Source organism: Diabrotica virgifera, chromosome 3 (assembly GCF_917563875.1).
Source record: "Diabrotica virgifera virgifera chromosome 3, PGI_DIABVI_V3a".
NCBI lineage: Eukaryota > Metazoa > Arthropoda > Insecta > Coleoptera > Chrysomelidae > Diabrotica > Diabrotica virgifera.
In genome coordinates this window covers 36787270-36801601 of record NC_065445.1, presented here as the reverse complement: position 1 = coordinate 36801601, position 14332 = coordinate 36787270, and the positions used below count along the sequence as shown (strand labels likewise).

The 14332-nt window shown below is 31.2% G+C and overlaps 1 protein-coding gene across 1 annotated transcript in view; it reads left to right on the top strand.

Annotated features, from left to right (window-relative positions):
* The window catches only part of LOC114326017 (ribosomal RNA processing protein 1 homolog), a 40952-nt gene that overhangs the window by 17263 nt on the left and 9357 nt on the right, over positions 1-14332 (top strand). The window contains exons 5-7 of the mRNA XM_028274203.2: positions 80-262; positions 4782-5047; positions 11734-12422. Coding sequence (XP_028130004.2) covers positions 80-262; positions 4782-5047; positions 11734-12422 — 1138 coding nt within the window. The remainder of the gene's footprint in view (positions 1-79; positions 263-4781; positions 5048-11733; positions 12423-14332) is intronic.

Genomic DNA, 14332 nt, shown 5'->3' with positions numbered 1-14332 from the left:
ACATGTTCTTTCTTGGTAGTAATGTTATGATTGGTTTTATAAACTGTATAGTTTACTTTTATAAATTTCGTTTGTTTAGGTATCAGAAGGAAAAATCCAATCCAAAAGTGTTGTTATCTTTTTACAACCATTCATTGAACGTTTGGTAAAATCTGACGATGGAAGAGAAATAGGACATATAAGAAAATTCATTTTTAATTATTTGATGAGACAGTCAAATGTCGGTATGGACTATCAAGAAAAATACGAGGCTTGGAAACAGGTAAAATTTTTTATAGCATTAATCAATGCTGTTTTTTCATTAATTTCGAAAGCGTAACATTAGCTTACTTAAACTATAGAGGTATGTATCAGTATATTGACTCCAACATTTATATAATTATTAAAACAAGGAAGACGAAAAGCCCCAGATACAAAGTTTACCAGTGGCGGCCGGTCAGGGTCGGCGGTGCCGACCCACACATTTATGGACACATTGTAGATTTTCTAAATATTTAATTTAATCAGAGTTGATGATATTTGTTTCTGTAAAATAAAAAAAATCTGTGAGATAATACAGACTAAATTTTATTCATTGTTTTTAAAAGAATTCGATCAATCCGATACGTTAAATGATCCCTACGCGTAAGAAACTTTTCAAATTAATATTCCCAGCCATGCATCCGATTGCGATTGTGTGAATTCTTTTTTATGAGATCTGCTTCGACAGGGACGGCAAGCGGTCCCTAGATTTACGATTTTGTAAGAAGGGCTGTGGAATATTAGCTGATAGGCAACCAATTATACATTTCACCACAATTTCACCCGTATTTGAATAGCAGAGTCCGGCAGATACCAATCTGCCGATCGGTGATGGGCAGACACCAGCAAGGCATGTACCAAGCCACGTACCCTGCTAATAGTGCTCGGGATGAAATTATTTATGAAATAAAGTAGCTTTTGGAATTTTAAATCTCGGTTAGTTTTCACTGTAGCAGATTTTCGTAAACAGCAAGTGTTTACCCAAACTGATGTGATATTCAATGTTGTTCAAAATCAGTGAACTGACATTATTTATTCCAAAAATAGAATAACAAAGCTGGTAAAAAGATAGTAGTTTTCAATATATACGCAGTGAGGTTTTGGATTCGCCTGATATTTCCGACAAAAGACAAAAGTATGACACAGATCTCGAAAAACAAGTATATTTTGACATTTTTGATACTATTATTACTTGTGCAAATAGATACTCATTTTTCAAATTTTGAAGATTTGCAAAAATTTAAAAGTTACGACAAAGAATTTTCAAAATATCTATTAGACAAGTGTATTAAAACTATCCAACATTCTTTAATCGAATAAACTAAGGAAATTAATTAAAAGTTTTATATGCTGATCCAAATATTTTCCGAAGATGGGATAAGTTACAAAATATGTATAATTTTATATACTGCAATTCATTGCAACAAACTGTTCCCGAAATTAATAAATTATTATCATGAATTTTCTCATTGCTACGAACTTTTGCCTTAAATGAACGGGATTTCTCTTGTCTCAAAAGTGTCAAAACGTATTGTCGAAACACCATGAAACAAAAAAGAATGTCAAGCTTTTCTCAAATGTCAATAGAAAAAAACTATTAAAATATCTCCAACACATTAAGAAATTTTACGATGATGTTATAACCCATTTTGCTACGTGCAAACGACATAGACTAAAGTTAATTTATAAACATGTTTAGGTTCTAAATCTATGTGAAAAAACAAAAAAAAAATAAAAAAAAAACAAAAACCAAAAATCTTCTATGATGATTGAAGCCTTTTAATTAGATGGTATACCTATCTGAGGAAACAAAAACCTTGCCGACACTGTCCCTAAAGCCACGAGCCGCCACTGAAGTTTACTATAATTAAACAATGAAAATAACTGAAATAAAAATACATAATAAACAATATTTTAAATCTAAGACTTTTCGTTAAAAGAAACTTCTTTCTGGCTGCATCCTAAATCTCCGGCTTTTACAATTTATAAGCACGTACGAATATAGAAGAAAGCAGGAAGGATACAGTTACGTATCTACTTTCTTTTGGTCTAGGAAAAGGACCGAAAGACAGTTTCAAGTACTCAAAAATCTGAGTAGGGGGAAGGTAGTTTTTATTTTTATTAAACGCTTTTATTTAGTTCAATAGATTGCGTCAAATCTTTGGATGTTAATTTGACTACCTTTTCTTCCATGCAAATGAATGAAAATTTGCAGACATATGCATTCGCGGTGACAATACACGAATAGACAACAAAAAATTTTTGTTTATGTTTATTAATTGTTTAAATAAAAAAACGATTTTAATGGAAAAAGGCCTAAATTCTCTTGTTTTTTACAATGTAGAAACTTGAAACTTTTACGGATGGTAGCTAATGATATAACCTATACATAATTTCACTTTTTACGTTAATTGTTTACGTTATGCGTCATAAATAAACAATTAAGTTTTAAATTTTGAACACTCATATATTTGTTTATAAAGTACGATGCAAGTGAAAGGAATAAATTCGTTATTTCGTAAAAAGGCGACTTGAACCCTGGAATGCTACCTGGGGTACACTTGTACCCCAACCTTGTTTGTAAGTTACACCAATTTGCAGTAGTGGGTGTAGAAAATATGAAAATAAACTTGTGAATAATAATATAATAAAATATTTTTGTATACAAAATAAATTCTTAGCATGTTATCTTAAGATTCTTTTTGTCATAAGTTCTTAAAACATACATATATAAATATTTTACGTCGATTTTATTTGGGGTACCACTGTACCTCGATGTAGCAGATTGAGTTTAGAAAATAAGTGTAGCAATCCAGGGTTAAGGAAAAATCCCGAAAAAGGTCGATTTTATTTTTAAATTACGATATTTTGGCATATATGTCATACTAGTGACGTCATCCTTCTGGGCGCGATGACGTAATCGATGATTTTTAAACGCTTTTATTTAGTTCAATAGATTGCGTCAAATCTTTGGATGTTAATTTGACTACCTTTTCTTCCATGCAAATGAATGAAAATTTGCAGACATATGCATTCGTGGGAACAATACACGAATAGACAACAAAAAATTTTTGTTTATGTTTATTAATTGTTTAAATAAAAAAAAACGATTTTAATGGAAAAAGGCCTAAATTCACTTGTTTTTTACAATGCAGAAACTTGAAACTTTTACGGATTATAGCTAATGATATAACATATACATAATTTCACTTTTTACGTTAATTGTTTACGTTATGTGTCATAAATAAACAATAAAGTTTTAAATTTTGAACACTCATATATTTGTTTATACAGTACGATGCAAATGAAAGGAATAAATTCGTTATTTCGTAAAAAGGCGACTTTAAGGAAAAATCCCGAAAAAGGTCGATTTTTATTTTTAAATTACGATATTTTGGCATATATGTCATACTAGTGACGTCATCCATCTGGGCGCGATGACGTAATTGATGATTTTTTTGAAACGAAGATAGGGGAATGAAATGAGGATAGGGGACGTGCGATAGCTCATTTGAAAGGTCATTCAATTCTTTATTCAGTAATATAAAAATTTATATAATGATTTGTACAGGGTGTCCAAAAATAATTTTTTAATTAAATTATTTGACAAAAAAAAAAGAATGTATGTAATTTATTATTAAACACTTTTCTTTTAGTTCACTCGTTTGTGTCAAATATTTAGACGTTAATTTGACTTCAAAGAAAATGAATGAAAATTTGCAGACATGTGCATTCGCAGGAACAATACACCAATAGTCAATAAAAAAAAATCATGTTTATTAATTGTTTAAATAAAAAAACACGATTTTAATGGAAAATGCTTAAATTCTCTTGTTTTTTACAATGAAGAAACTTGAAAGTTTTAGAGATTGTAGCTAGTTATATGAACTATACATAATTTCACTTTTTACGTTAATTGTCTACATTATGCTTCATAAATAAACAATAGAGATTAAATTTTTTTGCCGATTCCGACTAATTTTCATGTTTGTTAATCATGTTATGTTTTATACATATATTTTAATAATCATGATATATTTTAATGTCTGAAAACTGTTAGACTAAAAAGTAAAAAATAAAAAAATATAAAAAAATTTTTTTTAGGAAACTCTTTTCTTTAGTTACGAGTGACTAAAATTAAAAATATAAAAAAATCAACTAAAAAGCAAAAAATAAAAAAATTCAAACACATTCGTTAAAGAAAAGCGTGGGGCGCATCTTCATCGAATAAACGGTTTTCGCCCCACGCTTTTCTTTAACGAATGTGTTTGAATTTTTTTATTTTTTGCTTTTTAGTTGATTTTTTTATATTTTTAATTTTAGTCACTCGTAACTAAAGAAAAGCGTTTCCTAAAAAAATTTTTTTTATATTTTTTTATTTTTATTCTATTTTTATTTGATATTGTTTATTATATTTATTTCAGTTATTTTAATTGTTTAATTATAGTAAACTTTGTATCTGGGGCTTTTCGTCTTCCTCGTTTTGTCGCTGTTTTGCGTCTCAAAAGTGGAATCATTACGTTCGCGGTAATTTCCCTTAAATAAGACAGTTCGTTATTATTTGGTTGAGAGTTGTGACTACATAGCTCCATTATAACGCCTGAGGAGGCAGAAATAGCTATCTGGAGATGGTGGTCCAACTCAATCAAATAAAAACAAAAACTGCTTCCCCCCACCCCCCCCCCCCCCCGTTTACATTAATCTCCAATACTGGATAAACTCATTGCTTTGTATATTTTAACATACTTTTAATATTACAGCTAGGTTTTCCGGGTAGTATAAATTCGATGCAAAAAGTTAAAGCAGACCCAGATGATGAAGATGAAAGTTCTGAACAGGATGAAGTTAAAGAAAAGCCAAAAAATACGAAATCAAAGCCCATGGACCCACGAGCTGGAAGAGTAGATGTTGAAATTCCGCAGCTTCGATTTCGCGCTAAAGATGTGGTCAGTGCATTATCGGAATGCAAATTTGACAAAAAGAGTTCAACGAGTTCGAGACAAGCAATATCGGCATTGATTCAACAGTAAGTATGTAGTAATAAAAAAAATAAATTTGAATCCTAAAACTAAATTAAAATATTACTAAATTAGTAATTCGTCAGTTTCTTCGTCTACCTTCATCTTCCAATTATTTTCACCATGAATAAACATAGACACCGCACACATCTTATGGAAAATGTAATGTCACTTAAATGCAATAACATTTACATGAATAAATTCATGTAAATGTTATTGCATGTTATTCAACTGGATTGAATAAAAATTATTTTTTTAACAATTTTATAACATTTAGAGTAACATTTCATTACCAAATATTTTAACAATAAAATTATTAAAAAATTTTAACAAATTAATCAAACTTTCAAAAGTCTTTTTGAATAATTATTGTTAAAATTTTTGGTAGTGAAATGTTCATTATAAATATTTGTAGGTAATAAAATTGTTAAAAAAATATTTTTTTTCAACCTAGTTTTGTTGCTTTTGTATTTATTTTTCTCATAAACTAATCACTTTAAGCATCAAGTGTTATACATTTTTGAAATCAGTACAAAGAGGAGAATCCAAATATAAAATAAAAAATGGGGGTAGTAATTTAAAAAAAATTAAGGGATGATACGGGGGATGAGAGGGTGCCTTTCCCGGCAAGCTTAAATATGGCATAGTGTCTTCCCCTTCAAGTATTATTTGACGTGTTTTTGCGATTTTTCTAAAAATCAGTGGTTCAAAAGTTATTTAAGGTGGATAGTTTTATCTGAAGAGCACTGTATATATTTCTAACTCAAAACCGATCCCGCAGATCCTTTTGAACTACTGCAGAATATTCATCTTTCAGATCGATCCAAAAGTTGTTCAGTGGCAGATTGAAACTTGAATTTCAGAGAAGATGAAATCTTAGATTTGATAAAATTCTCATATTTGGACAAAATTAGCATTGATGATTTTGTTGTAAATTGTCAAGGAAATATTTATTTTATTCTTCTTCTCACACTCCTTATGCGCTATAAGAGTGTCTGATCTTGTTGGCAGCTATCCATCTTTTACCCATTTCTTCCACGCTTCCCGGTCTTCTGCCATTTCCTTCATCTGTTGCACTGCTTTCTCTCTCTTGGTCTCGATTTCCTGGATTTTTCCCATCTACCCATTTCTAGATCTACCCTTTCTCTTTCTTCCTTGTATTTTGGTCTCTGTCATCTTGTTGACCAGACTGTTGTAGTACTCGTCCATTCTATGTAATTAAGTGCCCATACTATTCCAGTTTTCTTGTTTTCATTTTTTTTACTCTGTTGGTTCCTGTTTTAGCTGAATTCTGATATTTTCGTTTCTTTTCCTGTCCAGCTTCGTTTTACAGCTATTTTTCGCAGTTGTTTAATTTCTGTTGCCTTTACGGTAGTGATGTTGATTATAGTTACTTTCGAGTACATATTCGTTGCAAATCGTTACTTTTGTACAAAGTAATCATTTACAGTATTCGTTACTTTGATTACTATGATTACTTTTGTTACTTTTGTATTTGAGTAACGGTAATCATATCGAGAATCGTATTTCTCAGTAGGTAGGTATTTTGTATAGGTATTCCGATATAACAACGACCTTCACCTATCTGTTTAAGGGATAAAAATGATTTGATTACTATTATTACTTTTGTATTTGAGTACCGGTAATCATATCGAGAATCGTATTTCTCAGTAAATAGGTATTTTGTATAGTATTCCGATATAACAATTACAATAGTCGTAGTCGTTACTCGCTCTGATACGATTGGTACGAAGTAATCAGAGTAATCAAAGTAGATACAATAGTCGTTACTCGCTCTGATATGATTGGTACGAAGTAACGAAGTAATCAAAGTAGATACAATAGTTGTTACTCTCTCTGATACAATTGATACGAAGTAACAAAGTAATCAGAGTAATCAAAGTAACGATTTGTCTCTCTGTATAGTAATCGTTACTTTCGGTATTCGTAAGTAACGAGTACTTTGTAACGAATGGTTACTTTTTCAACATCACTACTTTACGGTACTTTTGTGTGTTATTTGTAACCCATTATGGTGGTTCCTGTTTATCTGAACCATCTCATATAATTGTGGGGTGGTTACCCCCTACCATAAGGGTTGATGAAGTAACACTACTCACTGTAAATTCATTTATTTGTACGCTGAAGTAACTACGGTAAAGAGCTGGTGGTAAAATATTTATCCGCTGTGATGTTTAGCCGTTGGGATCTCAAATACCAATGACTAATCTTTACGCAATGAATTTAATACTAAGAATGTGGAATCCCCTGTTTAATGTTTTGATGTATATAAAAGTGAGAGTCTTCGTATTAAAAATGCTGTGTCGACTTGATTATAAATAAAGAATAATATTTGCTACTGCAAGCTGACCTTGTATCGAAAACTGATACACTGGTGTGGTAATATGGGTCAATCATGTTTATTATAAACAAACGTATTTGTTTTACCAAGGACATTTAAATATTAAAAGAATTTGTCTTGTACTTAATAAGATGATTACTAAGAGATACAGTGTATCCCAATACACCATTAGCTTGTACATAGGAGTGTTGGTACTGTGATCGTATTATATACATGCAGTTTAGTTTATTTATTTATTTATTTGCGCGAAACCCCCATTAACAGTACAAAAACAGGTTAGATCTTATAACTAGGTATATCCAAGTTAAAAAAACTCAAAGTAATTCAAATTCTATCAGACTTAATGGATCTAGATTATTGAGATAACTAGTACACAGACTATTAAAAAAATAATAATTTTAAACTATTAAAACAAAACATTTTAAACAACTTAATACTATGTAATACCAGATAGGTACCTCTTTAGTTGGTTCAAACTGTATTTAAATAAGTCAATGTGCAGATTATTGGCCAACGACATGCATCTGTCAAGAGGATTATTCACACCATAAGTTGTTCTATGAAAGGGAATTCGAAAAGTTGGTTGTTGCCTTAGATCACGACGTGGTATGTGGAAGGTAACATATTCTAAGACAGTGATTCCCAAAGTGGTCCAGGTGGACCCCCAGGGGTCCACGAGGGATTCAACGGGGGTTTACGTTGGCGTGAAATAAAAATGGGGGTTCACAAGTTGCAAGTGGGGGTCCACGAAAATTTTATAGCGATTTGGTATTTATTTAAACAAATTTGCATTTTTTTATTGTAAAATATCAATGGAAAAAATAATATTTTAAGAGTAATGACCCAAAAATATTATTATAATGCATCATAACAAGTTATTTTGATTAAAGACAAGTTTTTGATCAAATTTTAATGTAGAAAACGTTAAAATACCGTTTTTTACATTTTCCTCCATTTCCAAAACACATGTCTTTCGATTTGACTGAAAATTTGCCCACAGATAGCCAAAACACAGGACTTTAAGTGGTTAAAAGGATTTGTATCGTTTTACAATACAAAAAAAAAATACGTGGAATAATATCAGAGTCAAAAATATATGTAGGCGTCTACTGTAAGTACAATTAATTCGGAAAATATCCGCCATACGAAAAAAATGGTTAAGAAAATTATAATAATTATTGTAAACACAATTTATTTGGATCAATTTCAATTCCTACCATTTTTGTCGAAAAGTTGAGAATTGCGGAGATATTGAACAAAAACCACTGCTATCAAATCAATCAGGGCTTATGCTCGCGCGTTTACCGCATACGTACTACCTGAAATATTGATTTTAGCAAAAACATGAGAGAGATCAAAATTGTATAAAATTTAATTCTCTCCATTTTTGTATAGGTACATTTTTGTTATAAAACTAATAATAAACGAGATAATTCAATAATTATGCTGTAACTGTCACTCTTTCTCCCATAATTCGGAAAATATCGACGGCACAAAAAATTTATAATAGAATAAATTATACGAAATCATATTTTCCACAACTTCAGTTTTTACACTTGTTGTCGAAACGTTAAATACGGCGGAGATATTGAGCAAAAACGGTTCTCCTTTATTCGAGATTTTAAATTTACACTACTATTGACCCCCTTAAGATTAGAAAAATAGAATCTTGCTTGGGTAGCTCGGCATGCAAGATCAAATGCTAACCCGACTGTACTATATAATTTTGACTCTTTATTGCATGTAACTTTTCTTGTATTGTAAAACTATACAAATTCTTTTAACCATTATACACATAAGTCCTGTGTTTTGGCTATGTGTGGGCAAATTTTCAGCCAAATAGAAGAACATGTATTTTGAGAATGGAGGAAAATGGAAAACAGTATTTTATCGTTTTCTACGCTAAAGTTTGATTAACAACTTGTTTTAAAACAAAAAACTTGTTATAATGCCTAATAATCACATTTTGGATAACCCTTATATTAAAACACAATTTTTTCAATTATTGATAATTTACGATAAAAAATGCAAATTTGTTTAAATAGATTCTAAATCAATGTAAAATCGCTTAATATTTTGAGAAAAGAAAAGAAGACGAAAAAGACCTTCAATGTCTTATTTTTACCCCCCCCCCCCCCAATGTTTTTCATTGGAAGTATGGTAAAAAATATAGCAGCAGGGGGTCCACCGAACCCAGTATATTTTTTAAAGGGGTCTACGAGAAAAAATAGTTTGGGAACCTCTGTTCTAAGATATTAGGACAATCTAACAGACCATTAACCAAGTTAAATAAGAATAATAGTGAAAATCTATCTCTACGGATTCTTAGTGGAGTTAATGAAATGTGTTGCTCAATCTCCATGTAATTATGATTAGCTATAGTAAGTCCACATTTAAAAGCACACACTCTTAAGAATCTATGTTGAACTCTTTCCAAATAAATCATGTGATTTTGAAAATAAAGAGACCAAATTATTGAACAGTATTCCAAAATTGATCTGACCAAAGAACAATAAACAAACCTGACAGTATGAACTGAAAAGTATTGGCAATTCCTTAGCACAAAACCAAGCATTTTACTACTCTTTACAGCTATTGAATTAATATGATTTATAAAAGTTAATTTCTCATCAAATATGATTCCCAAGTCTTTGACAGTAGTAACATATTTAAGTAATTGATTATCAATGACATATGAAGACTGGTATTTACGGGTAAAACTAATAAAACAACATTTTTTAACATTGAGATCCAGCTTATTAACCCGACACCAACTGTGTAATTGGTCTAAATCATTTTGTAAAAGCAACTGATCGTCTGGGCCCTCAACAATCCTCCAAAGTTTTAAATCCTCTGCATACATTAAACAGTGACTATGTTTAAAACAATTAACGATATCATTAACAAAGATATTGAACAGTAAAGGAGAACAGTGTCCCCCTTGAGGAGCACCAGAAGTAGCGAATATAGTTTCAGAGAGGTCGCCACCAATTTTAACATACTGAACCCGGCCAATTAGTGAACTTTGAAACCACAAGATAATCTGATGATGGAACCCAAACTTTTGCAAAAAGATCCAATGGTCCACTCGATCAAATGCTTTCGAGAAGTCTGTGTAAATGGAATCTATCTGCTTAAACTGTTCTATGTTTTGCAAAATGATATGATAATAAAGTAAATTTGTTAAAGTTGATTTATTTTGGCATAAACCATGTTGTTGATCGGATATTAAACCTTTGCATAGCCAACTCAACTTCTTGCTGACTAGGGAATCGAACAGTTTCGATATTGAAGATTGTATACAAACACTGGTTTCCTGGTTGATTTCCTTTTTTCCTGATGTCATATTATCAATTGCATAGAATATGCTCGATGCTTTCTTTGAGCCATTTGCAATTTCTATGTCTAGCTTTCCATCGTTTGATGTAGTGGTACCCGGGTACTCGTAGGCTATCACCATATCTAATTCTTTCCTAGAACATTCGGGTTTTATTCAATGTGTCATTATCGACACATTATTTAAAATCATGAAGAGAAGTATCGATAGTTCACAAATGTGGTCTAGAGGTAATAAAGTACTAAACTATTCGCGGTGTGCAAGTACTTGGAGGGGATACGAGAAACGATCGCGCGAGAATAGCGGAGAAATATTGCAACTTTCTTAAAATAATTCATATTGTCAATTGAAATTGTCAAATTGACGTATATTTCACACTTACTGTCATTGAAGAAGAAAAATTATATATTGCTCCACAATATTGATATGATATGCAATTATTATATAAAGGTAAATTTAATTACAAATAATTGTATTTTGCTTGCAGTACTGCATTTTAATAACTAATTTTATTTACTACATACAATTGTTTACGTTTTAATAACATAACCTGAATCTTATTTTTTCTTCTTATTATTTTTTTGGGCTATGGCCTTGAAAATTATCCAGTAACCAGGACTAATATAATTGGCCAATATAATTAAAAGTGCGAATAATGTTGCTGAACGCAGACACAGGGTGCGGGAGCACGCCAAATAGAATTCTATTTTGCTGACGTCACAAAATAGAATTTCATAATGGGAGAATCGACGGTTGCTAGGCAACGTGACGTCACTAAAATAGAATTCTATTTGGCGTGCTCCCGCACCTGGTGCTTTGCCGAACTTGCACGGTCCCAATAAGAAGGTACCACAAAAATAATTTTTGTGGTACCTTCTTAGAGTTTAGTACATTGTCATTATCGAAAAGTTATCAGTTGCTTATTACTTCTTTTGTGAAAGTCAGTTGAGTGTTGTTGATTTATTGTCAGTGCTAAATAACAAATATTTTTTTAGATTCAACAAACTATCAAACGGAGTGTATCCACTAGGAATTCAGAAAATAGACGTGAAAGATAAAAACGAAGCCATAAACATTCGAAAAGCTGCTAAAAAACTCATCAAATTTGAACAGAAACTGTTAGGAAAGGATAGGAAACGAAAACGCGACAAAGAAAATAATGAAAAACACGGTGTCGAAAAGAAACGGATAAAGTTAGAGAATCAACAAAATGAAAGTACCAAACCGGTAAAGAACAAAACCAAACCTGGAAAAAATCAAGACCTTGCAAATGGGGACAGTACAGTTGCGAAGAAATTAAAGAAGAAAAATAAAGAAAAACATTTACAAGAATCTACGAAGAACAATAGAAGAGGGAATGAAAACACTTCGAAAAAAGTTGTAGAAAGTAAAAGTCAAAATAGTAAAGAGAGTAAATCAAAACCAGAAAAAAATAAATCGGAAAGTATATCAATTTCCACAGCAGTTCCTAAAACAAAGAAAAATAAAAAATCATTAGATGTAATTGAAAATAAACAACTTAGTTCTAGTAGTATAGTCAAAGCAAAAGATAAGCTGAAAAATAAGAAAAATAATAAATTAAACAAGAAATTGAATGGAAAATTGGGTTCTAATATAGAGTGTATAATTGAGAGAAGTTCTGGTACTTGGGTGGTGTATGAAGTTGAAAGCTCCTTAAAACCTGGTAAGTAAACATACTGTTACACAACTGACTTTATTTATTTTTAATAACTTACTTCTAAACAAATGAAAAACACTGAATTTATATCGTTTATTTTACAAACTACGGTATCTAATTTATTTATTACACTAAATCTAATAATTTATCTACATAATTACAAATTCAAAAATATCGCACTCGATACATATCAAAGTACCCCGACGTATTAAAATTCACAACTGAACTCTAATTCCAGAAATGTCTATTTATATAGTTATGTAAAATTAGTCTACTGATTTTTAGAAAAATCGAAAGGTAAGTATTATTTACAGAACAATAAAAAAGGTCTATCGATGGCCTTCTAGATACGCCGATTGTAAACAAGTTGCTTCTGTCTCGCCCACAGAAAGGGTCTCGAGACAGTTCGCCGCCAGAATCTTCCGGAATTGACAGGCCCGCCCTGGGACCGTGACAATACTATACAGCGTTTCACGTTAAGAACGGAACGTTGCTTAGATAGGACAATGTATTTAATATGGACGACAGAAGCGCGCCGATGCCACTCCTTACTGATTATAATGAATCGTATATTGGCAGTTGAGTAGCCACCCGTGCCTGAGAGGTTTGACAACACTGATCTCCATAAGCACAATGTTCCGTTCTTAACGTGAAACAAAGTATAGCCTATTTATACTCTATCCGGCGAATCTTTGGTTTAAATATCTTAGTATTGTGTGTATCTATTTTAATGTGACACATTAATACCAGGTTAGTTTCTCAGTTTTTCGTTTTTTTTTATTATTTTATTTTCTCCATTAGTTTTCTCCATTATATTGTTTTGTATTTTATTCTAAGTTGTATTGGTTCATCTCTTCATCATCATTCTCTTTAGCTTTATCCCTACGTGGGGTAGGCTTCTGTATAATAAATTTCTATCGGTAATATCAGTATCAATACCGTTTACCGACATGTCCTGTTTAAGCGTCTCCCCTGGGTCATTTTTGGTCTTCCTCTCCCACTCGTCCCAGGAACTTAGCCCTGATCACAATATAAACTTGTTTCAAACTTGCAACAAGTTTGATACATCAAACATGAAAGCTTGCTGCAGGTTTGCCTTGGCAACTTTGCAAACTTGCATAAAGTTTAAATCAAACTTGCTAGTTACAGTGTGACAAACTTGCATGAAGTTTGTTTTTTCAAACTTCATAAATAACAAACTTGCTGAAGGTTTGTTTTTGTTTTGTTACATGAAGTTTGTTTTTTCAAACTTGATACAAACTTGCTTAAGGTTTGTTTTAACATACTAGCTACAATTTGAATAAAACAAGGTGAATAAAAAATACAATACCATTTTATAAAACTATTTATTAATCACTCAACTAAAATACAATCTATTGTCTAAAATTACTTATTGGAACTTACATTAAACCCGCTAGCTTCAGATTCCGATTGTGTTCCGATGCTCAGTTTTGTCTATCAGCTCTGAAACAAATAAAAGAAATTATTATAAACTCTTGTTGTGTGAACAGAATTAATATTTGCTAGAGATCTCTTTTCAAGAGATAAAAAGATGTTAAAGTAACAATTTTACAATAAAACCTAAAACGTATTTATATATAATATATTGTTATAAATATAATTTATATTAAATGTAGTGTAGATAGTATGTAAATACAGCTAGAAGCTACGAAAAACATAAAAAAAACTTACCTTAGTTTCAACAAAGCAAAATGAATACCAATCTGTAAGCTTAGTAAACTTGAAAAAGAAGCTTCAGCTTAGTAATAATAATTAAAGTAATAGTCTCGGAGAATTGTAGGGTAAATTTAAGTTTAAAACTAAAAATTCAAAGAAAAATATAACATAGGACATAACCACAAATTATCACCACTTGGCAGGTTACTTTCCCGTGTTGCCAGCTGTCGCGTAAGCTT